General features: G+C 40.9%; 1 protein-coding gene across 2 annotated transcripts in view; it reads left to right on the top strand.

Annotated features, from left to right (window-relative positions):
• Positions 1 to 686: 686 nt before the first annotated feature.
• Positions 687 to 27,659, top strand: part of NNT (nicotinamide nucleotide transhydrogenase) — a 391,279-nt gene continuing 364,306 nt past the window's right edge. Inside the window, exons 1-2 of one of the 2 annotated variants that reach the window (XM_085631219.1) lie at positions 687 to 834; positions 12,043 to 12,247. In XM_085631219.1, the coding sequence (XP_085487345.1) occupies positions 12,097 to 12,247 (151 nt within the window). In that variant the 5' untranslated portion in view covers positions 687 to 834; positions 12,043 to 12,096. Of the gene's footprint in view, positions 840 to 12,042; positions 12,248 to 27,659 lie in introns of both variants that reach the window. The other variant, XM_085631218.1, reaches the window with a different exon arrangement.

Genomic DNA, 27,659 nt, shown 5'->3' on the forward strand with positions numbered 1-27,659 from the left:
CTAAGAGGGCGGGTCGACATGTGAGCCTGCACAACACTGTGATTCACGTGCAGGTTCACCCGACCCTCCCTTAAAAACCGGGACATTTCTTTAAATAACCCAGGCACTACCCAAAATCCGGGACATTTCTTCAATATGGAGAAAAGTATCGGGACACTTCTCCAAAAACCGGGACCGTCCGGAGAAAACCGGGACGTCTGGTCACCCTACAAAAAGCATTGAAGAGCGGCACTGCTGCAGTTACGTTTTTTTTCCACCGAAAGTGAGGCCTGTCTGATTTAAAGAGCGGCCTGTGCTGAGCACAGACAGGACCGGGTCCATTTAAAGCCCTGCCCGCAGTGCATTTCGCACTCAGTATAACAATTACATATAAAGACGCTCCTTGGACGTTCTTGCTGATCAATGGCTACGATTCTCTGCCGCCAACAGGTGGCACTGACGTTGTCGCCTGGATAAACGCTACATTAACTACAAGCGACACTGTAAAAAGACTCCCGCCAATTGTCTAGAATACAACCGGTGCACGTGCAGCTCATACCCTTCCGGAGCGACAGGACGGACTTCTGCAGAACAGTTGCTTCTTCCGGGCCACCAAACGTTCAGTTCCGGGGCTGGTCCTTTTCTTTTTTTAACCAATCGAAGGATTGATGGAGCATTACGGTCTCTAAATATCTCCTAGTACCGCCTTTTAACGTGTCAATCACTATGAACTAGCTAGCCGATTGCTTCTCCTTGCAATCGCTCATTCAAGTAGGGTAATGTCCTTCATCCTTGGAAGTCGGTGAGAGCCGGCAGTTCTGCAGAGGTGGGAGATCTGCTGTCGGGTGGCGGGAGGTAAGGTCTGTGTCCCCTAGATTTTTCTTGCTTGCTTTGCTCTAGGGCGTACCCGTGTTGCAGGTGGCATGCATGCAAGCAGCCACCAACGTGTTTTTTGAGTTAGAAGAAGGTGGTCTCAGAGTTCAAGGTGCCCCGTGTTAGATGTGAGGTCACCTGCCCTAGTGTTTCATTGGATTTAGTTCCTGCGATGAGAACTTAGAACAACTTAATAATTCATATAAGAAAAATAACTTATGATTTGACACGGTGCTTTTCGTACATGCACAGTTTTTGCAGGGAAGAAGTGGTACCCTCAATCCTGAAACCTTTACAGTTTGCAAACTCCGGAGTCCGGCTACCGGCTGTGCACTTTTAAACTCCCTTTTTTAATGGGCCATTTCTTTGTACATTATTTTGAGCTCGCGCACATAAATGTATAAACACCAAAAAATTGTTGAAAACCGATTGAATGTGCAAAGAATGCTAACAATTCACATTGATTGTTAGGGGCGGTTCTCATGACGCTTAAGGAGGAGGTGTTCAAAGAGACTTTGCTACTGAGCAATTTAATAACTATTATACTTGAGGATGTTAGTACAGACCCCTAAAAAATAAAGAGTACACTTTAAGTCTGTTGTGAATCTAATGGGTAAAAAAGGGTACGCCGATGAAGTGACTATCTGTGCCCAGCAAATCCTAGAAAACTTGAGACCCCCTGTCAAGCCTAGCTTTCTATTTCTGGCATCTGGCTTCAGGATTGTGATTCAAAGAAAACTGCACTCCGCACCATGAACATAAATAGACTCGGGAGGGGTGCAGCGGCAGTGATTGCTTAGGGGTACTGCTTTTTATTTGAGAGGGTTCTTTAAGCCCCCTCTTTTCTGCACTGATTTCCCATCAGTTACATAATGGTCCTAAAAAGGCAAGAATTCCTGCCCAGTGAATCACAAGTTTCCGTTACTGGGTTGCTGTTCGTTAGTTCTGTATACCGCTTTTGTGGCCTATCAGAAAAATAAAACGTCACCCCTTCAGAGTAGTGAATTAATGTTTTATAGTATGTTCTTTATGTTGCACTATTAGCTATGCACTTTAAATAGAAAAATAAGTTTTAATCATCTAAACTGGTGCTTGCTTCGTTGACCTTGGAACGAAGAAAGATTTTGGGCCTGATTATAAATTGTGCGGTTAATTCCGACCCTGGCATAAACTCCTGTTTACGCACGTGTTGGAATTAAAAGTTATTAGGTATTTAACGTATCCGATAATTACCAGATGCGATAGATAACTCAACCTTCGTTAACTTTCGGCAGGTCAAACCTGCCCAAATATAACCTGCCGTATGAAAAGACAGACTCACTGCGGGGAGTGAAAAATATACAAGGGCTATTTCAGTTTCTTTGAAACATAAAATAATTATGCGGACTTTAATTTTTTATCATGTCTAATATAAGTGGAAAAATAGAGTATTTTGCAAGTTTTTCTTAAACGTTGCACAAGTCTTAGCTACTCATAAATTGTTCACATTTGTAAAACTATTTCTAATAAACAGTAAAAGAAAGACGTTGCTTGACCAAGCATTTCTTTTTCACCAGGTGAAAGACAGTGCGTCTAGTCAGTTTTTTCCCCGATTACCATTTATTTGATGTGATATTGTTGTTCTGTACCTTTTTAGTATTGGAATTGCTAATGCATTTGTGTAACTTTACGATTACAGGATACCCTTGCTTTGCTATTTGTATAAAAAAAATCCAACTAAGCTATTATTCTTTGAAAACTGATTTTGTTGGTGTCATACTAAATAGGACCACGACACTCTCCTCCTTAGTAACAGTACACATTCATAAATGCACAGTCAACCAATAAATAGTGCTCCCTGATCTACCTCTTCTCCCTCCCCTGTTGCTAACACAGGGAACCCGTTTGCCCTGCCCTGAAAGACTCTACCTCAAAACTTTAATTAACCATCTGTGTCAACTCTTTCCCCTCCCAAAAACTTTGTATCACCCCTGTATTATATAATACACAGTTGGTCTGTAGCTATGTTTGTAGTTTGCAAAATCATATGCTTACTATGTTTAAAAAAGAAAGGACCAAAACATTCTCAGTTTGGCTCTGTTTGTAATGCTTTATTTGGATGGAGAACCCAGTGTTCGTCTTATTTTTCACCATATTAATCTGAACCCCTGTTTATATCATACCTCTGAAAATCCATTAAGGGTCACCTAGTAGAAATGTTCCAACGATTAGCAGATGCTGCATGTTGCTGCTTTGGCTTGGCATGTTGTGGATTTGGTAAACATTTACATATGTGGCCAAATTCTCTTACGTTAAAATTTAAAGATTGCTCTGAAAATGTGCACGATCACAATGAATTCAAGTTGTCTTTATCAGAATGTGCTAGGCATCAAGCTTTATTTTACTTACCCAGGGCAATTGTTGGCTTTCATAGCTGGTGGATGCATAGTTTGCCGTTTCTTTGCGCTCCTTAAGCCACTACCCAATGAAGTGGTTTATATTTTTAGCTCTGGCTGGACAGTGCAGCTATTTGCTTACCTATTAACAATTATTTAAAGTATTATTTGCCTGTTCATAGATGAGTAGAGCTTTCTCACCTAATGCTATTTATTGTCTGTTTTATTGGACCAGTCTTCCTCCTATCTCCTATGGGATGCTTGCTGGGCAATAAATTAGGAAATGTCATTTATTTGAAAGGTACACTCAATCATCACATCCAGTACTTTAACTCATAGATTTATCTTCTAACGAAAGCAAACCTTTTCTTTTCACTACAGCCGGCATTTTTAAAATACTTTATTCAGGACTCTGAATGGAATGCTGACCTGTTTGCTTTGCCAATGGTTAGCTCTTGCTTTTCTTTGCTTTATTTTCCTCCTATATAGTTAAACTTTTTTTAGTCCTAGAGTACATCGTAGGAAGTAGTCATTGTTTTGTTTCAGGGACCTATTTGTTTTCAGTACCACCTTTTGGATAATGCTGCAAGGCATCTTAATTGGTTAGACGCTTTACCCCTCTGTGGTCTCAAATTGGCAAGCCAGTGAGCTCCATGTGATTGATAAAAAGCATATGCAGTTCTCAGAATATCAATTTAGCATTGGGAGTGACTTAGTCACCTAAAACCTTCTATACTCTCACTTTAACCAAACCATATCCATATCCAACCATATCATATTCAGCTGCCATTGTATTTTACTATCGTGTAGAAACCAGTATTACTGTAAAATGTACGTTTTCTAAAGCATCTCAAGGTTTCAAATGAAATAACTGTCTTTCTAACCGTCTCTGTCACTCTATAATTTTCTCTTACTTAACCCCTCCATAATTTATCATCCTCGCACCCAACTACTTTATTTGTATGGCTTTTCTGATTCTTCACCTACCACTGTCTGCTTAAGTCACATCTCTAGAAGTGCCTTTTCTTCATCCTGTTAGATATTTTGTTTACAAACCTTTCTAACGATTCCTCTTACAACTTCAACCAAAGTTACAATTCTTTCCCCCTCTCACCAGCTTAGGTCCAGTTGGCCAAAGGACTGTACTTTTTTAGACTCACTTATGATAATTCACACTTTAAAATCATCCATTGCTGCATACTCTGCTCCTGGTAGCCATTATTTACGAAATTCGATCATAACTTCCATCCCTCAACAAATATTGACAGTCTACCAGTTCGCTTTTCACTAGCACTTTTTTTTTTTAAAGCTCGATATTCAAGCTCTGTCTCTGATTGCAGACATCAGATCTGCAACAACGACTTTTCTCTCAATCCATGTATAAAAGGCAGACACATCTCTTAATTAACCTTCTTAGCAGCCACAATAAGACTGTAAAACTGTACTTTCTGATACTCTCTTCTTTCCTGTCAGTTTGATCTATTTCATTTTTTCTACCCACTCCTGAAATGTGTTTATTAAACTAATTTATTATAATCCTGCTTGCCCATCTAATGTCTTATCTCTTTCATCATACAATTGTAGTTTAATTTCTTCTTCAACTTTCACTTGATATTTTGCAGTAGTAAGTAGTCTCTCTCTCTATTATCTATCTATATATACATACACACTGAACATGTTCAGTAGTAGATGTTACTTGCCTTTCAGAACTGCGATCTGCAAGAAAGTAAACATAGTTTTTTGAATTCTGTTACTCATTCTTAGGTTTGCAAAGTTAATAAAATGACGTCCATATGCATCATCCAGTCTCTGAGACTTGGGGTGAGTAATTCATTTCAGTGTATAGTGAGCAAGACGGGAGTTTAGTCAATTGGTTGTTTTCTACTTTGGCTAAGTATATTATACGTGTACTTGCCATCTTTGAACTCTCAGATGCCACATTCTAATTTCAGCAGCCCATGCGAAAGCATCAAACTACTAGAATCGCTAGTTATTAGAAATGTTAACATTACTAAATATTAACAATAGAAGATAATTTCCATTTGCCTTCCGTTGAGACCCAGGGTTCATTCTCTTATATCAAGCCTGTAGAGTAGCAGACTTTATTCCTTAATATCAAATTTAAAAACAAAAGTTGGCGCAGCTGGGTCCCTCATGTAAGTACAGACGAGGCATTAATGTCAAAGGGTGGAGGAAGAATCAATCAGTAGATTTGTAGAGCGCTATTTGTCCCCTGGGAGGGTATCCAGGCGCTGTTAAAAGGCAAAAACAGTGGGATGGCTTCAATAATAGAACAGTGCAGTAAGTGGATGATAGGGGAAGAGAAGAGTATTTAAGGAATGGTGAATACAGTATTTAAAAAAAAAAATCTGTTCTTGACCGATTTGATGAACAACCGCGTAGGAAGTGAACAGTGTAAAAAGTGACAGCAAAATTAAAAGGGTAGTTCATAAGAGCCACCCATATTCACATGCTAGAAAGAAATCAGCATTGGCAAAGCTGCTAGGTCTGGCATTGGGTGCCAGCCCTTTGACTTTGTCAATGCTTGTTTTGTCGTGTATTTTGTAAATCTTTATTGTTGTGGGAGCTGCCTGGCCCTAGGCAATTTAAAAATAAAACACAATTGGCTAAAAACAAATTTATTTTTGGTCTCAAAAAGCACACGTTACATAGTAGTGCATGGCACTGAAGGAAACTACACTACACACTCAGGTGCTCCTTCTGAATGAGGTGCTCCTTCTGAATGAGCGAAATGCTGTCAGTCACAACGAAATTAGCCAGTGGCTGAAATGGGCTGCCTCATTACCCCCCTTGCTGTATATTTTAGTGAGTGGAAGAAGAGGGCTGACTGAAAGAAAGTCCGTGTAAGTATATTATATATTTACATTTTAATAAAGGCAAAATACATTTCTAATGCCATACTTAAAGAAAAAGACAGTGACAGAGGTTTGCTCTGTGCATAAACACACCAAATATAAAGACTTGGTACTAGACAGCATTTGGAACTGTAGTCTAGAATCCGCAGGTGACGAAGTTGCTGCAACACGCCTGAATCCCACAGTTTACATACTGATGGTTAGTTTAAGAAAAGCCATCACGTTTTCATAACCCATTCATCCTTAAAGCAAGCTGCAAATGGTGCCTCCCACCGTTTTTCCCCCATCAGTTTAATTGTCAGCAGTAAGCGATTACTCATAGCTGTTGTGTGTGTATTCAGGTCACTAGGAAAAGTTTGGCAAATGGCCTGGAAGTATGAAAGATGAGCTTTCTTCTTCTCCAGTCATTGCTAGTCCGAAATGGAATGTTCGCTCAGAATTGTAAGTGTAAAGCAGCAAGGAAGGCCTTGCTTGCTACCTCCTACTTACAGAAGGGAGCAGCCTGCTCACGTGGACAACCCGCCCATTCATTCCTGAAGGTCGAATGGTCGGTGTTAATGCAACCCAGCTCTTCAAGGCTCGGTAGGTCATTTTGGATGTGCTTTAAGAATCACATGCTCTGAGGTGGTAATGTTCACGTAGCTTTTATTTGATTTGCTACATAAACTTACTGCGTGTGGTTTAATTATCACTTGAACATGGAGCTTTCTAAGAGCTGGACATTTAATCATAAAAAGATAAGCAAATATGTTGAAAAATAAAAAACCTGTTGCATTGAAAAAATAAACTTTATGTATTCAACACCCCAATGGGAAAAATAATTTAATGTGACAGTTCAATGTATTATTGAGATGTAAAATAGTTAAGCACTGAAATGAATGTGGAACGACCCACCAAATAGCTACTAGCATGAAGTGGTAAAGGGATTCTCTTTTGAGGAGAGCCAAAGCCTACTCAAATTATTTTGAAGACTTGGGTTCAGATGTAGGAACTCGCTAAGATTGCAAAACCTGCAATTTGGTTAACCACGGGGTTTGCAACAGCAATTTAAATTTTTCAATGCACTAAACCCATTAGGCGATTTGGTAAATGTGACCTCAAGGGACCCTTTCTGAATGGTCGAAAAACACTTTTTTGAGTAGGCAGTAGTCTCAAGGACCACTACCTCTTCTTAAAAAAGGAAAATAGTTAAAAAAAAAAATAAAAAAAAAAAATTAACTCCTGTTTTCCTATAAGAACAGCGAGCTGCATTGTATTTAAAACATTGCTTTATTTAAAAGCATTCACAGACGTAGTGGTCTGCTGACCCCAGCAGGCCACCATCCCTGTGATGACAGCGAATCGTCTTGTGTTTCAATTTACATCCTACGTCATCAGTATTCATGAGGTAGATGGGACCATTTATGGGTTTTGGTGGTGGTCTTGATGGCTCCTGGTCACACCGGGGCGGTGTGCCGACAATATAACTGGCGTACCACATGCACTCAGCTAGACTGATCATTTGTGCCTTTCACATTTGGCCTTGGTGTATGAGTTAAAGATTGTGAAATTAAATAAACTATTAAAGGAAGGAATTGGCACTCATGTAGACTGGAGTAGTGTCATGACAAAGCGACCAGGCTCTACTGTCAGCTTTTAAAAAGGTGGTGGTACAGTTGAAGGATAACTAAAAACATACCATTTAAAAAAAAAAAAAAAAACCTTAATGAGGTAATTTTAAAGTACCACTTGAACCATAGAGGCTTTAGGTGTTGGATAGGTGGGTACAAGATTTGCATGCATAACAAAGAATTATGCAGAAATGTACATGAAGCGTCTGTTTTAAAATCAATTTCCGCAGGAGTCCTTGACCTTGGTGAATTAGGGCTAGAGGTTAATAAAGGACTACCAGAGAAGAGCAGTAGGTGTATATTCATCAGAAGTTGCCATAGAAGATGCAGAGAGATAGGTTCAGTGAGACGGAGGTAAATGGAAAAGTGAGTTATTTAGCTTTTTTTCTTGAACGTAAGGAGGGAGTGGGTGGTTTGAGCTGGGGCAAGAGTTAATTCTAAAGAGAGCATGCAAGGAACAAGAAAGCTTGTCTTTCTTTTGGGTATTTCAAGAATAAGTTGATTTATGTGGCACACCCTGCTCGAGTGAAATTTCCAGCTAGATACGGGTTTAAGTTTTGAGTATTTACTTTGTAGATGATGTGGATATTCACAAGGAACATCACAAATAAAAAGAAACCAATGGAAAAAGGTGTATGGTGGTGTTAGAAATTGGGTCTTTAGGTGGCAGAGATATGCACCCTGCCCAAGTCAGGACCACAATCCTAGTCGGGGTAAGCTAGATACACACTAAAAGATTACCTGTGCTCATCCTCTGGTAGATTGGCACAGAACAGTTAAGCTTATCTAAAGAGGCAGTTTGTAAAGTATATGACACACCCACCCCCGTACCTCCACTCCACCCCCGTACCTCCACTCCACCCCCGTACCTCCACTCCACCCCCGTACCTCCACTCCACCCCCGTACCTCCACTCCACCCCCGTACCTCCACTCCACCCCCGTACCTCCACTCCACACACCGTACCTCCACACACCTACTTACTCCACTCCACACACCTACTTACTCCACTACACGCACACTTACCTGACCTCCACTCACACACACACCTACCTCCACTCACACACACACCTACCTCCACTCACACACACACCTACCTCCACTCACACACACACCTACCTCCACTCACACACACACCTACCTCCACTCACACACACACCTACCTCCACTCACACACACACCTACCTCCACTCACACACACACCTACTTCCACTCACACACACACCTACCTCCACTCTACACACACACCTACCTCCACTCTACACACACACCTACCTCCACTCACACACACACCTACCTCCACTCACACACACACCTACCTCCACTCACACACACACCTACCTCCACTCACACACACACCTACCTCCACTCACACACACACCTACCTCCACTCTACACACACACACCTACCTCCACTCTACACACACACACCTACCTCCACTCTACACACACACACCTACCTCCACTCTACACACACACACCTACCTCCACTCTACACACACACCTACCTCCACTCTACACACACACCTACCTCCACTCTACACACACACCTACCTCCACTCTACACACACACCTACCTCCACTCTACACACACACCTACCTCCACTCTACACACACACCTACCTCCACTCCACACACACACCTACCTCCACTCCACACACACACCTACCTCCACTCCACACACACACACACACACACACACACCTACCTCCACTCCACACACACACTTAGAAAAATAGAGAATCATCTCATGAATAAAACAAGACCAAAATGACAAAAATGCAGTAAGTAGAACCTGAGTTATAAATATTAATAAATACATGTAGTGCTTTGAAGTCAATAGTGCTAAGAGGTTACTTGAGGTCATGCTGTCCCGGGACAAGCCCAATGTTCACACCGACCGCGATGGAGGGCAGGGCGGCTACAGGACAGCAAAAAATCACCTTTCAAGGGCCCAGGAGTGGATTTGTATCACTTGGCAGGGCAGGGCTCCCGGATGGCAGAGTCCAGAAGCTGTGGCAGAGTTAAAGGAAGTCTTTAATGGCCCTGAGTCTTCAGAACGGGGAGCAAGCCCTTGGACTCACTCGGTGGTCAAGTGAGATGGGCCCAGCCCTTGTCCTCAGCATGGCAGAAATCAGCATGACTGCACAGCAAAGCAGAAGAGCAGTTCTTCCAGAGAAGCAGACAAGCAGTGTGGCAATCCTTGTAACATAGCAGTCTACTTCTGGCAGAGTTCGTCCCAGGTCCAATAGTGCACTATCTTGGTTGGGTCAGAGCCCCAGTACTTGTACCCAAATGTGCCTTTTGAAAGGGGGGGGGGTGACTTCAAGCAGGCTCTTATAGTGCATAGATCCCCTTTCATCCCAGCCCTGTCTGCCAGACTATATGTGGGGGGTAATTAGCCCTTTGTGTGGGAAACCAGACACTGTCTATTCAGGCGTAAGTTTCAGCTCCCCCATGAACAGCTATCAAAATGCAGATGAGTTCTCTGTCATACTCATCCTTCCTGTGTTTGTGGCTGTCTAGAGGGAATGCAGGAAGTGTAGCTGTCACCCATCCCAGACATTGATTGGAGCCATGCTGAAAACACACGGAGCCAAGTTAAGAGAAGAGAAATGTTCAATTTCTAAAAATGGCATTTCTAAAATAGTAATGTTAAATCCAACTTTACCATTAAAGAGGATTTATCATTAGTATTCCAAAGGTATGAAACAGCTTAAAAGTGTATTTCAGAATTCCCAATGGTAGCCTATGAGAGGAGTAGGCCTCACAGTAGTGAAAAACGAATTTAGCTGTTTGTCACTACCAGGACATATAAAACGTACAAGTACATGTCCTACCTTTTACTTGCACAGCATCCTGCCCTTCGGGCTAACTAGGGTCTAACTTATTGGTGACTTATGTGTATTAAAAAGGAAGTTTACGGCTTGGCAAGTGGTCTAAAATGCCAAGTCGAAGTGGCAGTAAACTGCCCACACTGGCGTTGAAATGGCAGGCATAAGACCAGTTTGAAAATCTAATGTGTAGGTGGCACAACCAGTGCTGCAGGCCTACTAGTAGCATTTAGATTATAGGCCCTGGATATATGGTATACCACTTTACAAGGGACCTATTAGTAAACTAAATATGCCAATGATGTATACAACAGTGTCATCATGTTTAGAGGAGAAGTGCTTGCGCACTGGTTAGCAGGAGTAAAGTGCTGAGTCCTATGGCAAACAAAAAGATGCAGCAAAAAGAGAAGGAGGAAGGAAACAAAGTTTTTGGTGACCTTTCAGAGATGGCCATTTTCCAACAAAGTACTATAGAATAAATGCCAATGTTTATTATGATCTCTAATAAAATTACATTTTATGTCTTCATCTTTGTAAATTGTCTTTCTCCGTATTTCCAATGTGATGAGTGTTTAGCAGGCAGAAGAAGTTTGAACAGAAATTCCCTTTAATGAGTTTTGGGTAAGAAGGGAATGGGTTGGTGGAAGGATTTTCTAGTAGGTTCTAATCTTATGACGTTAGATGCTTTCTTCCTGTAGCTTTTCCTTTTATTCATTGGGAGTCAAAAAGACTAACTTATGAAATACTTCTTACCTTAACTTCTGAAGTATATGATTAAAATAGTTAAGTAAAAGCATGTGCGATCTACTTGAGCTTGCAAAGCAGAGATACTTGCAAAGAGATCTTCTGCTGTCAGCATCCTGGTCTACTTGATTAGCTGCTAAAGTGTTCTATAGCTTCTTAATCAAAGCCATCTCGTGCCAATCCAATATTTATGGCATTGAACAAACTTGCAACAATAAATGTGCCCTGGTATTCTGGAAGGTTATTTACTGCAAAACCGGAACCTCACAAAAAGCTGGCAAGGTTTTTAACCACAAGCTTCCTATTTATCAGGCTTATTTCATGTTATACAAAAGGGAACCAAGGGTGTGTTCTGATGGAGAGTGGCTCTATCATCGATGTTGTTGCTCTGCTGTCAGCACTGTCTGCCAGAGAGGTGTCTTCTGTTCAATTTCAGGTGGCCTGCCAGGCTTACAGGACATTGCAATGATTAAACATAATTCTGTTTGGTTCTCTTAGCAAAAAAGTGACATACCCCATTATATTGAAGATGCGATTGCTTCAGCTATAAAACAGAACTTCTTTCCTCTGGGAGACATATGTTTTTCTTCCGACCATCAGATTCCTTATACCCGTTCATAGAAATGAAACCATATAAAAACTTGTATGGTTTTGTGATGCTGTCCGAATTTAGCAGATATTTACTCTAAATAAATTATTTTAATTTTGTTTCAAATGATGCTTCATTTTGTTTTTATGTCTGATGTTATTAGGTGAACAACTGAAGAACAAGAAGTGGCAGACCTCCGCAAGATCTAGTAACCACCATGGCAGGCCTTCTGCGCACAGTAGCCACAAGCTGCTCAAGTCCTCTTTTCAGCGGTGTGACTTCACTTAAGTTGCAGACTGTAAAAATACCATGTTTGCGTGCGCTTCGAACCCATCAAGTGCTTTGGTGCCAACAGACTATTCAACCTGGTAAGCCTCTTTTAGCATTAAGTACTTACATAAATGTTATGTGTTTGTATATTCAGTATTTTGCTTACATCTATTTGATTAGGGATAAGGGGCATTTCATGCGGAGCCAGGTATCCAGTTCCAGCCATTGGCCAGATTCCCAATCTAGTTAAATATTGTCCAATTATTTTCTGCTCCAAGATATGATGTGTAAGGACGAGTGATTCTCATAGTATTCATTAGGCTACATTTTGTGAATGTTGGGAATCTTTTTTCCGATCACTCTTTACTATTGCTGTACACTGCTTTGTGTTCCAGTATTAACTCGGAGACAAGGATCGGGTAGCTCTCTGGTTCTTTGCAGCTTTCTCTGAAGCACTTTGGGTGTGTGCTGTTTAAGAAGACTCTAGAAGTGTTTTATTTTTGCAGTGCTCAGCTATATAATGGCTATCATATTTGGGATTTTCCTTCCATTATTTGCTTAACAGATGTCTGTTCTAAACCATTAAGCATCTGGTATAGGAACAAAGTGTGCCTGTATGACAAAATTATTTTGATCTTCTTTCGTACCAGGTTGAGATATTGGTGCAGAAAGTAACGGCTAAAACATGATTCCAGATAATCCCCATAGAGAAAGTTCTGTACAGGTGTGGATCATGTTTTAGAAAAGGGCGAGTATACAGTTTGGAATTCTTATGCGCTCCCTCAGACGATCCAGTATCAGAAGTTTAAGCTACTCCCTCTCAGAACATGTTTCTCTAGATCCTCAAAGACACTTTGATATGTTATCGCCCTACAACTATGGGATAGCGGCGAGCCACTGGCTTCCTTTTTGGTATAATCTGTATCCTTTTCATAAACCAGATAACACATGAGGCCATTCGGCCCGCCATTAATTAGTTTTTTTTTTCTTTTTCTAACCTCTGTTATTCTCGACTTGTGCAAAAAAAGTGAGTTCTCTTTTACAGACCCTGCCGCTATGTGGCTTCAGTGACTTCTGTGGAAACTTGGCAAGTGTTATCTGGAATGACTTTCAGTAGCTGCTGGTTCAAATTTCCATTCGCGATCTAGATTTACCTGTTCTGCATTCCTGTTTCAATGTTAATGTGAACAAAAGGCCGTTTTAAGTGTAATTTACAATTTAAAATTATTGAAGCGTGAAACTTTTGCTGCGCATTCAAGATTTAAGTTTTGACTAACGCTTTTTTTTTTTTTTTTTTTTTTTTTATACAACTTGTGCTCCATACAAACAGCTTGTTTAAGTGAGAGCAATTACAATTAAGATGGTTCGGAAGAAGTTATTCGTTTGTTTGGTTCCAACTTGAGTGAAGGTCATTACCTCCTCCCTTTGTCTCGGTCTCGTCGGCTTCTGTGGACCTCTTTGTTGAAGTGTTTCGTTTAAATTGCAGGTTGTCAAAGTGAAAATATTGAAGCCTGATAAGCAGGTTAGTTGATTATTAAACAGCACTGCACACGGAATGCCCGATTTGGAAGTTGCAGCTATTAGTTCAGTGTTGACAAAAGGGCAAGTGAAGGGTAAAGTGTTCATATAATGAACTGCTGCTGGAGCAACACAAGTACTACCGGTTTGTTAAGTCCGTGCTGAAGTCACAGAATTGCTTTCAGTTTCTTGTTCTAGAGCATGTCTTAACCGTCATCCTTGCGGTATTTTATTTGAATAAAAAAGCTAATTTATTTACCCGTAAAAAAGTATCGGTGTTTCTCTTTAAACCGTTCATTGTCCGCATGCCTAAGGTGATCTTCAGAGTACACCAAGCGGCCCTTTATCGACTCGCTGCAGCAGGGTCTGTTCGACATAACCACCTCCAGGCGAGAGTGCATAGGTGCCACTCTTTTACTTTGATCGGCAGAGCGGCACGTTTCCCATGTGATCACGTTTATTTATTTTTGAGATTTCTCAAAAGTTTTGCGAGTCTTTCTACCGGGTTTTTGATCTTTTTTTTTATGCCATCTTACTTTTCGGAAACATTTGGGTTTGCTACTTCATGAGCTGTACACATTTGTGTAGCATTGCAAATTCACCAAGTGTCACCAATGGCAATTGACTAATGCACAGTTTTACTATACAAACCGGCACTATTGGCACTGATGCCCATTTGGCCTGAATGCCCTGTTCACAAAGCTCTGTATGTGTCAACATGGTAAGACTTAACTGATGATTACATGATGAGGGTTCGTTCTAGCTCAGTCATGAAACGCCACACCCTCGTGCTGGCGATATTCTTTAGCCTTTTACATACTAAAGGGGTGAGATCATTTACCCGGACCTTCCTTCTCCCTAAATTACCAACCACACATCAAACAGATCTGGCTACTTATAGTTGTTTCCTTTTCCATACGTAGAGTTATCTCTGGGAAATGCAAGGTCCTCACCCACATCGAAATGTGGCATGCTTCATCATCGGGTTTCCCACACCCTGGACCCAAATGAGTCCAAGGTGGGCTCAACCCCAGTAAGTGGGAGCGAGTTGTTTTTTTAAAATTTATATTCGTAGAGTTTTCACTCCAAATCAACCAGAAATAAAAAACGTGAACTGTTAAAACTACCTAGAACTATCCTAACCGTATTTTATTATTGAATGTTCTGATAGGCTTTAAAACAAAAAAGGATGATGCCAGGGGACATAAATTACTCTACTACCTTGTGTTCATGGTCAACCTGTTTCGGCTGTCATCAAATATGCTTTAAAGGTCACTGACTTTTGTCAACGGACGTTTTTAGTTCATCCTACTATCTTATAGGGTATAGTCACAAACCTATAATGTCAGGAATCCCTAGATCCAAAACTCCGTCTGGAATAAAGAAATAACTAAAAATGTAGGATATTCACTCTCACATTATTGTACTCCGGAGATCATTGCTCTGCAAGGAAGACCACAAATAGAAAAAATATATAAAAAAATTAAAACATAAACATTTACAGAAACCAAACACAAATATATACATAACAAAAATATGCAGCATAGTTACTGAACACTCCAAAACGCTTAGGTGAGCAGATAGGCATGACATTCGGACCCTATCCACCTCTCTGACACAGGTGAGAATCAACTTCATAACTCTGAAGTGAATAAATCTATGCCCCCAAGTTAAAATACTTTTTAAAAAAACTCTGTGTCACTTCATGCCTGTGCCCTATTCATGCTAGGCATCCACTCTACATCGTTATCTTACCCAGGAGTTGTAGGAACTGTGCCCTACCCCGGGAACCCAAGGGCTTCGCCCTATTGTCACACTCTGAAGAGATCAAATTATGCATTACACAGTCTTGGTAATTGTAGCAAAGTGCCCTTTTTTGCATGGTTACCCCCTAACGTTTTGCCAGATACCTGATGCTAACCTGACTGAGTGTGTGCACCCATCTAGCAGGCCTAACAGCCCTAAGGCAGGGTGCACGATACCACAGGTAAGGGCATAGCTGTATGAGCAATATGCTCCCACCGTGTCTGTGTCATTCACAGACATTGTAAGTGCATTGAAGCCATTTTGAGTATATAGGCTAGGAATTTGTCACCGCAAACTCCACAGCTCCATGGTGGCTTTACTGAAGACTGAGAAGTTTGGTAGCATACTTCTCAGAATAAGAAAACCCACCCTAATGCCAGTGATGGATTTATTATAAAATGCACTCTGAAAAACGACCGAATTCGTGTGTATTCGGCAATTGGTCCCTGCCAGCCAGCCAGCCACCACCAAACAGGGTTCTGTCCTCATGGGGTGAGAGCCTATGTGCTCTCGGAAGTCAGAAACAAAGCCCGTTCTTGGTAGAGGTGCTTCTCACTTTACTCTAGCAGGAACAGCAACACTTGGCGGTGAGCCTTAAAGGCTCTCATCTTGTGTTGTGCTGATTTGGCAGCTCCAACTAATGGAAGTCCCCTGTCCTGTTTTGGCGGAAGGACAGGTGGGAAGATTAGTAAGCAAAGTAGGAGTGTCCACCTCACCCTGGCACACCCCTAGGGTCATCACGAGCGGAGGTGAAACACTCTCTTGAAAATGTTCCATCATGCTTTGGAGAATTAGACCCAATAGGAGCAGGGATGTGTCCCGCTCCCAAAATGGAAGGGCACCCAAAGGGTGTAGTCATCCTAGGGGACAGTAGCCATTGGCTACTGCTCCCTGACCTCAGTAACTCCCTTAAATGTAGTATTTAAGGGCTCCCCTGTACCTTGTTCCTCAGATTCGTCGACCTATGAAGAACAAGAACCAAAGAACCGTGCAGCAGTGGAGAAGACCACGCTGGCTGACTTGGCCCAAGGCTTACCTGCCTGTGTCTTTCTCCAGCGACCTGATCCAATAAAACGGCGTGGCTCGCGGCCACCAACCTCCAAGAACCCCGGGCGCCCGTGCTGTCTTTAATAAAGACTCTTGTCTCCCATGGATACCAGCTTTTTCAACAAGAAGCTAATTCAAGGGCTCTGGATCCAGGCAGATCCATGGCACTTACCCCCCTGCACCCAATGCCCATGCCCTGAGTCCAGGTGGCCCACCGACCCAGTGAAGTCTCCCCAGCGATCCTGACCTGGGATCCAGCATTGGACGACCTCTCCTGACGTCCCTCCTTGATGCCTGCAGCCTCAACCTGAAGGATCTCCCGCGACCTGATCTGTTGAGAGAAACCAGACACCTTAAGACACCCCTGCACCCGCAGCCCCCAGGCCTAGGAGTGCCCAACCAATGGTGTCCCGGCATCCCCCTGATTATCCAACTTACCACTTCAGTTGTGGGATTTCTTCCGAACCGAGCCCACCGCTGTTTTCGCCAACCGAGACTCTCCATTGGTTTCAGCGGGCCCCTCCCACCGACTCTTCCTTTGCACTCTGCACCCGGCCGCCTCTGTGACGTTGGTGGTGCATTCTCAGTGCTATTTTCTGGCCCCTCCATAGCTGAAATTAACCTCTAGTGCATGTGTCCCTGAACCGCAGGTACTTACCTGTAACCGGTGCCTCTTTCAGGAGCCCCCAGCCTCCATAATACCATTGGGCCCAGTGACCTCTGCACCCGGCTGCCGCAGTGCCTCTTGTGGTGCAGTATCTACCTTGGTCTGACCCTTGCCCCCTGTTTACCAAAACCCCTGGAGACTGAATATCAAAACTGTTTACTTACCTGTAAATTACTCACCTGTATTCCCTCTCAAAGGTATGCATTGGTCTCTCACTGCATTGTACTAAGGGCTGGTCCTACATACAAAAAATATCTTTCTACATGAACACTCATATTATGCACATGTAAAGTATTGTTTGATGCTATACAAACCTTTTGCCAATAATAACTTGAAAGTATTGCAATTGAAAAGTCTATAGACATTGAGTGTGTTTCTGCCTTGTATGAGTATGTACAGCAAATGAATTCACACTACCCTCTGATAAGCCTAACTGCTCAGCCCAGCTACCACTAAATTGAGCTTAAGGTATTAACTACTTTAACCTCTGCCATACCTTTGGGGTCTCACTGGACTTTGTGCACACTACACCTCTTGTAGTATGGTACATACAGAGGCAGCTTCCTACAGAAATGAAGAACGATTGAGTCACAATATATGGCACTTCAAATATATCTAGTCTAATGATGAACATAATTTTTTAGGTATAACCTTTTAGGTCTTTTTGCTTTGAGACCTAAAAGGTTAAAGGCATTACAAAAAGAAAAAAGTGACAAAGTAGTCTACTGTCAGTTATTTCAAAAGCAGTACATAGTTATTTAGCATTATTCAAAATTCGCCAAGTAAATTGAGTATCAGTCACCTGATGCTGGGATATCTCCTGAGGCCAGAAGCCTTTTAATGGGGTGGGGTTTTGTACTCCAAGTAATAGTAGTGATTTCAAATGCTTAACTTACAAGCAGTCAAGATGATGTCCTAGTCTAATTTCCAGTCTTTTCCCAGAGACTCCAAGTGACTACTTCCACATGACACCCTGTAAGTCTCAACACAGTACTGTGGTTCCTGGGATTGCATTACTATTCAAAGACCAAGTCTCAGGGTACTGTCTAACTATTGCTAATAGCTTTGTTTCACCAATGTCTTTCCATATCTCATGGAGACCTTTTCATTTCTACGACATTCTATGGAAAATACACGAGGAAGATTCTGTACTCAATGGGAAGTTTCTGCAACAACTTCTTTATTTAGGAATATAAATGTGCTGCTGCTCCTGCTACGTTCAACTGCCTCATCGCATGCATTCTAAGTAGAACCCAGGAGGGCTATTGAATGCAGAAATAGATCTCAAGCAATACACCGATAATACACGACCCCACATTTCCGCCTCCCCCAGCCCCTGAACACCACCCCCCCCCACAAAAAAAATCTACCCATCAATATTATACAACTATAAAGTTAGAAAATATAGACAATTTAACAATGTATAAATTCAAAGGGAACACCATAAGTACAATGTGAACATATGAACATATTAGTGGAATATTGAATTACTCACAAATAGTCATCCATTCACCTTGTTTTAACCAAAGTCCTACCAAATTTTTCTCCCTTAACTACTTGCTCATCACTTACACACAGCATGTCTGGCTCTGCTACCAGAATTCACCCTGCCATATTATCCTCACTGCGTGCTTTTCTAGTGCCTTCCTTATCCATCCAACCAAAATCACTATCACTTTGGTCAGTGTTGATTAGCACTTCACTGCCACGCCTGTATTTCAATAAATGACCTGCATGCCAGGCTGTTGAATTACACAATATGTTTCCACAAGCAATGCTGAGGAGAACTTGCTCTCCCATCTCTTCACCAGGGCACCTTTCATGACCATGAACAAATCGCTTACTGCCAGATTCACTTTTTGAGTCTGTGTACTTTATCATACCTAATTTTGTGTGCTATTTGGGCACAAGTAATTTTCTTTTTTATTTCCTCCTGCACATGTAACAATCCTTGACATTTACATCTACCCAAGATTATCCTTTCCGAGGTGTGTCCTTCCTTCATCAATATAAAACTGCTATGACTTGTACTTTCAGAAGATGTTAGCCTGTAAGCGAACAGCATGCACATCATTTGTGATGTATTATGTGAGGTTATAAGCACTGCATTGCGGTTAGCTCAACTAACTATATATGCTGAATTTCTCTGGCTTTTCCTTATTATAATGTCCCTGTAACCTTGTTTTTTCTAGTGAATTTATAACGTTTTATAAGGTTTTTCAAATTCTATTTTCCCACTAGAACGTCGATGTAACCTATGATTTTGTTAAATTGAATTTTTAAGTATTTATATTGTTTTTTCTGTCTAAAATGGTTCTTCAAGGGGTATTTTTAGAAGATTGTATTTTCTTCAGTGGATTAATAAGCATTCATTTTTTTTATTCCCCGCGGACGAGTCCTGAAAATGGAAAACAAAAACAGACATTCAACACATCCAAAAATAATATGTTAAATCCATTCCGGGACAATACCCTACACTTATTACTATATACATACTTGTTTAAGAACATGTTTAAACTAATTTTTTTGTACTAAGTTTTATTTAAATACATCTTTCAGACCTATTTTCCATTTTTGTTGTTATTCAGGACGTCTCAATGGCATCGTTAACCGTGACGATCGTGCCTTTTCCATGAAGTGTAAAACACATAGCCACACATACGAGAATATTTTACACACACTTGGTTTCTTACAGTATTCTCTAAAGTCAGGTTTTAGTAGAGTTTCTATAAAAACCATCCCTAAAACCAATGTTATCTTTTCGCGGTGACTCCAGAGACTGCAATGACGTTGGTAATCGTGATCCCCGTGGACACATCTTAAAAACAGAAAACAAAAGTAGATATTCAGTGACCACCAACACATCCAAAAATATGTCATATGTACATGTCCTTGCTGCTTGGCACTCTTCAGAACCAGCAAATGTACAGTCATGCTTCAACATTTGCTATATAGGCTATATTTTGTCAGGAAAGTAATTTATAGATTTCAAATAAAATACTGCACAGTCTTTGTGGTTCGAGGAAGGAGTTTCCTTGCTTCCTTCAACCAGTTTTTTTTGTCTGATCCATGCATAACTAAATTCATGCAAGTATGTGACGCTATCCCTAGCAAATTTCACTTTCAGTGTTCTGCTATCAACCCTTTCTTCTCCAGGACCTGCAAGAATTCTCTCAGCTTTGAATGTTGTCCCAATGAAAATAATCTAAAAAATCTAACATTCTCAATTCCTGTAAATGTATGGTACAATAGCCTCTGAAACATACCTGCTGCTGATTCTAACCCAAAAAGGACCCTAAGAAAGATAATACAAACATACCGAAAGTGTAAAAAAAATGGTATCTTAAAATCCAGATACCGAGGGATCGGATTGTAAGCAGTGGTTAAATCAGTAGTAGAAAACCAACACATACCCTTGTTCACTGATAAAAGTTCACTAATCCTTGGCAGAGAAAGCTTACCAACAAGAATTTACTTATTGAGCTGTCTCAGTTCGATAAACCATCTTACCCGGCTGTTGACCCTGCTTTACTACCAGAGGCGCCACCCAATCGGAGAATGCTACTTGCGCCATCACTCCACCATTGTCCAGTTTCCTTAACTATTGTTTGACTTTCTCTCTTATTCCCATGGGAATGCTCCTTACTTTATGAGCACAGGGCTGAATACTCTCCTTCACTATAATCCTATGCTTTAACCCATCAGGTTTCCCAATTGTTCCAGAAATAAAGCATGGTAAATTCTCCTAGCCGATCCCTTACAATTAGCTCCCATTCACTCTATACCAAAACTGAGTCGGACTGTTGGGCATAGTTATCATCCCCACATCACCTTAATCCCAGCAGGGGCCCTTTTAAAAATAGAAAAGTTGTCTAAATCCTAGCATCTCTATGTACTCTCCTGTAAAACTGATCTAATATCTACGGTTTCTATGTACACCTCCCCCTCCCCCCCCAGTTTGTCAACATAAAGGTCTCTCCACTCACCCTTGTTCATTTTCTAAGGAGAACTGTAGTCTGCTGCGATGTTCACCTTAAATCCCCCCCGAAAATAATTTCACAAATTTGATTTTTCCTAATGAGACAAGCCTTAAAACCTCCTCCATGCTTAACACAAGTGCCTCCTATTTGCCATTGTCTGTATCACTAACCCCCATTTTATGAATCCTTAATAACATATTGCACACAGGTATCTCTTCTATCCAAATTACTCTTTAAAAAAATAAAATGCCTTAGTTCTACAAGGTAAACACTTGAGATTATAAACGGAGCATTTTTTAATATAAGGTATATGTTCTAAACTCCCAAAACTGTAACAGTTATGCCTTAAATTTCAACCCATTTGCTTGTCCCCATTTTACATGCTAGTAGATCCTGTTTTCCTGGAGTCTTTCAGTTGCACTATGTGCTCTGTGCAATTCTACTACATATTTGTTTTCATTGCCACTCAAAACTGCCCTCGCTCACCTTCCTGTTATTTATACTTTCTTAATAATACAATCTTCATGGTCACCGCATATTTTTAATCTTTGGCTGAACCCTATATTGTTGCTTGTTTAAGAACTCTGTACACTTAACCCTTGGCAACCAGTAGTAAAGTCCCTGTGCTCCCCTTAAAACATGGTTTAATTAGCGCTATCCGGATTGTTATATTTAACTTGAATATAAATCCTAGTATGTTACAAAATGTACCCAGAAGCTTTAAGTTAAATGTCACTAGCGAACTGCAGCACTTATTGTGCCATACTCTACAGTGACCATGTAAAACTTGATTGTGAAGTTCGATTTTAATTAGTATGTATGAAATGTAATTTTTAGTAAGTTACGTTTTCCCTGCCTGAAGATCCTAGATGCTAAATTTGCATTTTCTCTCCCACTTCTGCCAGCCAGTTAGGCATTTGAATAAGTCTGAATGGGTATGAAATGCCTTTCAAGAGCAAGCCATCGGCTAACCTGAATTGTCCGAGATGACTCTTCAGAAACTGACAAGATGCAGCATGGAGCCAGGACCATCCTGTTTTGTATTAGTGTTATTCTGCTAGACCGGTCTGCTACATTTTTACTTGTAACATTGGGGTCCTCACTTGAAAAAAAGGAAAACAGGATGCTAAAGCTATTCTGCTGTATCCACTGTTTGCTGGAAAACCCTGTTTTGTTCTACCAGACTTCGGTCTCTGGATATATTGGGAAGGGGGACTTTCACAATCTGGATTTTAATGTTACAAATGGGAGGACACTAGGATTACCATGATACTCTCCCTCCACACTTCCCCAGCTCTCAGAGCCCAAGTTTAGTTTGGCCGAAGAACTTTTACCCCTTTGGTTAGGGCATACCCAGGAGGCCTTCTCATCTCTAGTTTGTGCTAGGCATAAAAGTTGCACCTTCTTCAGAACACTCCTGAACCAGAAGAAGAACAGAAGAGGACTGGGTTTTCTGTCTGTAGCCTGAGAAGAACCATGAAGGACCAGACCTGTTCTCTCTTGTACCCAGGACAACGAAGTGGACTCCACAGGTCATTAGGCTATCCTAATGTTACAGTTACAGGGTCACAACAAGCTAAAGTACGTCTTTTCCTGCAACTAACCAGCTGACTAGTGACAACTGGACCGTACTGTTTGGCTTTTGCCTCACACCTTGTGAGTCTCTAAGTGCTTCCCCTGAGAAGTATACTTGTGTGGTGGATTGGGACTTGAAGGACCAAAGTCAGAAGGTAAAATCTTTGACCGGAATGAACCGGCTTGGATATCAGACCTGTGCTCCATCGCAGTCTGCGCCAAAGTTCTGAACTACTGCAGTCATTAACTATCATTTGCACATTATGCTTCTTGGTACTATTTCTACTTAAAGCTTTAAAAACCCAAATCTATGGTACCCCTTATTGGAGTTTAACTAATTTTTCTAATTCGTTTGGGATATTGTTTCGCATTTCAAATTTATTTCTGTTTTTCTACTATATAAATGCACTACACATTGCCCTAAGATAAGCTTGTTTGCCCTGTGCCACAGCTAGCAGGGGGTTAAGCTCCGGTTAATTTTATGATTTTGAGGGTTCACCCTTACAAGGGTTGTGTCAAGTCAAGAATACTTTATTTCGACTCTAAAAGAGCCATAAAAGGTTGTAGAAACACAACTTCATTTGAAAACAGCACATACACGTACACAAAATTTACAGATCTTAAAATGATCAATCTCTACTCTGAATCTTAAAAGCAGTAAAAAGATAATTTAAAATACAATATATGATTTCAACTGTCCCTAGAGAGAGTAACTCCATTGCCAATTTATAATTCATAATCCCTGCCAAAAGTAATTAAAGGGCAACTAAACTGTTTCCTCTGGGGGAGGTATAAAATCTACAAAAAAGAATAAAGTGCATAGTGCTTTGAGGTGAGCAATTGTCACATGGACAAACGGAGTGAGGCAAACTACGTGCCTTGGGTAGAGAAAGCAACTAGAAAATGTACAGTTTTTAAACACATCCTTGTCAACAAAAATGTCCTTCTTTCGTTTAAGTCAGTTTGTAGGTACAGGGCAGGCTCTCTCTGTGGTTGTGGTAGGCACTCTGGCTGACCAGGCACGCTACAATATAGAGCCTGCCCGGCCATAAGTTTGATTTAAAAAAAAAAAAAAAAAAGTGACTTTATAGTAACAGATGAATTTTTTTTTAACATATCGGGGTTTCAATAATATTCTGGGACACCCATTTTAACAAAACTCATTTTAACATACCTAAGCCACGGTATGTCTAAGCTACTGTACAGCTTCATACAGGCTGTCAATATTATTTTGCGGAGGGCAGCCCTAGGGTTCTGCCAAGTTTTTACCAGAGCAACAGTGGTTGAATCGCTATGTAGTCTTTCAAATAACTCATACCAACTTCCTCATGACAGAAAGAGACAGCAGCACACTGAGGCACTGAAAGAAGTCTTCTTAGAAACGTATTCTCTGCTACTTGGAGTGATTTACAATTCACGTGTCCCCACACCCCGGCCCCAGAAATCACTACAGAAAGACTTTCACTCTTATAGATGCATAAAATCTCCTTGGTTGGTTTATGTCCCAATCTTTTAGCGAATCTAACAATAGCATCAATAGATTTCTGAAATTGCATGATTCTAATTGGCATGTTTCCAACTAAAATCGGCATCAAATGGCACCCCCAAGTAGGTAAAATATGGTACTTTCTCAATTTCTTCGCCCCCCTCCCCCAGTAAAATTTTTCTTGTTTCGGCTTTCTTTGAGCCATATTTCATGATGAAAGATTTTGTGCAATTAACTTTTAGCCCTAGATTGTTCTATTTATTTAATGATTTTATGAACACTTGAGGCCATTTGCTGTCCTGGCTATCAGGACAGCTTTGGCAGCATATGAGAACAGGGATTTGGTACATATTACATTTTGGAATATCTTTTCCCAACTTACATAGTTAGTCTCCCAGCCCATTGATGTATAATTGAAAAAGAAATGGAGCCAGGACACAGCCCTGTCTTTCTCCTATATCTGAGGGTAATCCTTCAGTCAAATCTCCCTGATTGTTGTAACGTGCTGAGGTGTATTCATGTAGCCTACTAAGCAAGGAAATAATCGCTCCATCGATCCCCATTTTTACATTATGGGCCATAGTTGACTACGATTCACTGTGTCAAAGGCACATATTAGGTCCATAAACGCTAAATGAACACAGCCATTTTGTTCTTTAGTATACTTTTGAACAATTAAAGCCAGATTTAGAGGTTATTCTACGGTTCCAAGTCCTGGGCGAAATCCAAATTGATAGATTGAAAGCGCCTGGTGTTCCAGTGCCCAAAGTTCCAATTTAGCCAAAATTACCCTGCCCAATATTTTAAACGAACAATCGAGCAGGGAAATTGGGCGATAACAATGAGGTTAGGTTTTATCCTCCTTTTAAAAATCGTCACAATAATGACTTTTTTCCTTGTGTGGACTAAGGGGCCCACTATTGCAGCTTTTAAAACATTTGTGATCAATGGGGCCCAAAAGCCTGGCAAATACTTATACAGGTCCACAGCGATTCTATCGGGCTTTCTCCGGGCGACTATTTTCTATAGCGAATAGTACCTCACTCACCTCTATTGAGTCACTTAAGGCACGGATAGATCCTATATCACAAAAAGTTTCTACGACCGGCAATGGGTTAGCAAGGGTTGTGATTTATTCCTTGAGGTGGGTAGTCGCCCACCCCAAATAATAACCCAATTTCTTACAGCCTCCTGCAACGCGACCCTGCGGAATGACGTCTGATGTCATCCACCCCCACATGTGCACACACATTGATGTAGGATGTTCTCTATAGTTCCGTGCTTGCTGGACTTCCAAGGAAGTGAACGCACAGCAGTGAAATAAAGCGGTTGCCCAAACGTTGGCTCACAGTACTAGAGAAAATGTGTAAAGTAACCACATTCAAGATTAGTTGCCCACAAATCGGTGTTCAGTCCACTTTTTGATTTCACTTACCACACTAATGAATCCACCTCTGACGAAGTATAGCAGAGCACAATTGGGTTTGCGTATTGGGTCCCACCTTATCACCAGAATTGTTGTGGTCCACTGAGGTACAGATGAGAAGGTACTGCAACAGCTTATTTTTTATAAAAACCCAGGACAGCACACCACGTGCTCCTACTTCTACTGTACCATGCAGTCAACTGCCTTTTGAGGTGTATTCTAAAGGCTACCCTGGAGGGCTCTAGAATGCAGTAGTGGCGATCAAGCAAGAAACGCACAATACACAGCGAAAGACTAAGTTAGGTGAAGAATTTATAGATATGAAAAATATATGCTAAGTATCCTTGCATGCTTTCCAATGACTGAAAAAAGGTGTACCTCTGCCATCATGTGGCAAAAACGTTTTGAGTAAATGCACTTTAAGTCTACCAATAGATTTTTAGGTCTCGCCTATGTAACGCTTGCGCTGTCTCCTCGAGACGTGCGGTATTCAGAATATGGGTTTTAAGCTCCGCCCATGTTTTTATGGGCTCCTTTGATTGTCTTTTGGAATGCTTTTTTTCCCTTGGACTAATTTCTTTACTAGTCCCTCCTTTTCTACTCTTGGAACCTCTCATAAAGACTGCCCCTATAACATGTGACAATACTCTGTAGTTTCATTTTCTGTTTCTCAGCACTCTTTTGTTAATTATTTCATTGTCAAAGCTGCTGTTCCAGGCACTACAGCTATGCACTTCGCCGACATGTTGCTCCTGTAATTAAAGAGGTGTTTTTCATTTGTTTGTGCTCCTTAGCACACCCAGCTTACTAAGATTGCTGCATTAAAACCTTTTTTTTTTTTTGCAGAGCTCCATGTCGCGCTTTCACTTTCATAATGGTGGCCCCATGCCTTTCTTTGTGCACTGCTTGCCGTATTGACGTAGGAAAACATAGTTTTTCTTTGTGCTTTCACTTTAACAATGCCGTCTTTTTAACTGGCAGTACATAGTATCCCATTTGGCTAGAGATCCCCTTCATCAGCATGCGATCGCCATAATATAGACTACCTCACCATCGTACAGCATCAGTCGTGACAGCATCTTTAACACCTCTCTTGTTCAGCCAACCAGGCGCAATCGCACTTCTTCGTAGAAGCCCATTTATTCTCATGTGTTAGCTATGCTTTTGTGGCACTGGCATTTCAGCAAAACAGCTGCCCGGTTTAATAACAAGCATATTCAATGCAATAGGTCTCATATTAATGAAAGTTTGAGCTATTGGCATTGCAAATGACTGTTAGATTTTTTAAAAAAAACTTTAATGTAAAAATATCCCAGCAGAAGCATACATAAGCAATAAGATCCACAAAGCAATAAAAGTGTGCAGTACCACAGGTTGTTACTAGGTGTCCCTGTAGACTTGTAATGCGACCTCTATTAGCCACATAAGGTACTGCACCCTTAATACAATTATAGAGCGAAAGATTGCAGGTGAGCATACATTTCCATTTGTTTTGATAGGGAGTGCTATTTTTGTTTTCTTGCATTTTAAAAATGCAACATTGCTGTTTATTTAGCTAAATAAATAACAATTGTCCATTTTTTTAAAACTCAAGCTAACACAAATCTTAATTCCATTAAAAAACTGCACCCTTTCGTTGCTTCATGGATTTTCTTTTATTGCTTATGCTACTTTGACAAAAAAAAATCGAACCAACATCATTATTTACAATGCCAAAAGCTCAAACGTTCACTAAGGCTTGTTATGGTGTTTTGTGTTGAGGCCATAAATTTGCCTTTGGTATGTTTGTCCAAACTCGCCTATATTTAACATGCTGCCTTTTATAACATCCCGCCTTATTAATCACAAGATGCTTTTCTACAGTTTGCACGATGTAGAGGATTTCAAAGAGAAAGCAGTTAGCCAACATGCAATGAAACTTTCTTTCCTTAGAGAATCGTGTTTAATATGGTCTGTATTGTCTGTTTTTTGCATGTGGTAAGTAGAGAGTTTGTTCAGTGTGAAG

Source organism: Triturus cristatus, chromosome 2_1 (genome assembly GCF_964204655.1).
Source record: "Triturus cristatus chromosome 2_1, aTriCri1.1, whole genome shotgun sequence".
Classification (NCBI taxonomy): Eukaryota; Metazoa; Chordata; class Amphibia; order Caudata; family Salamandridae; genus Triturus; species Triturus cristatus.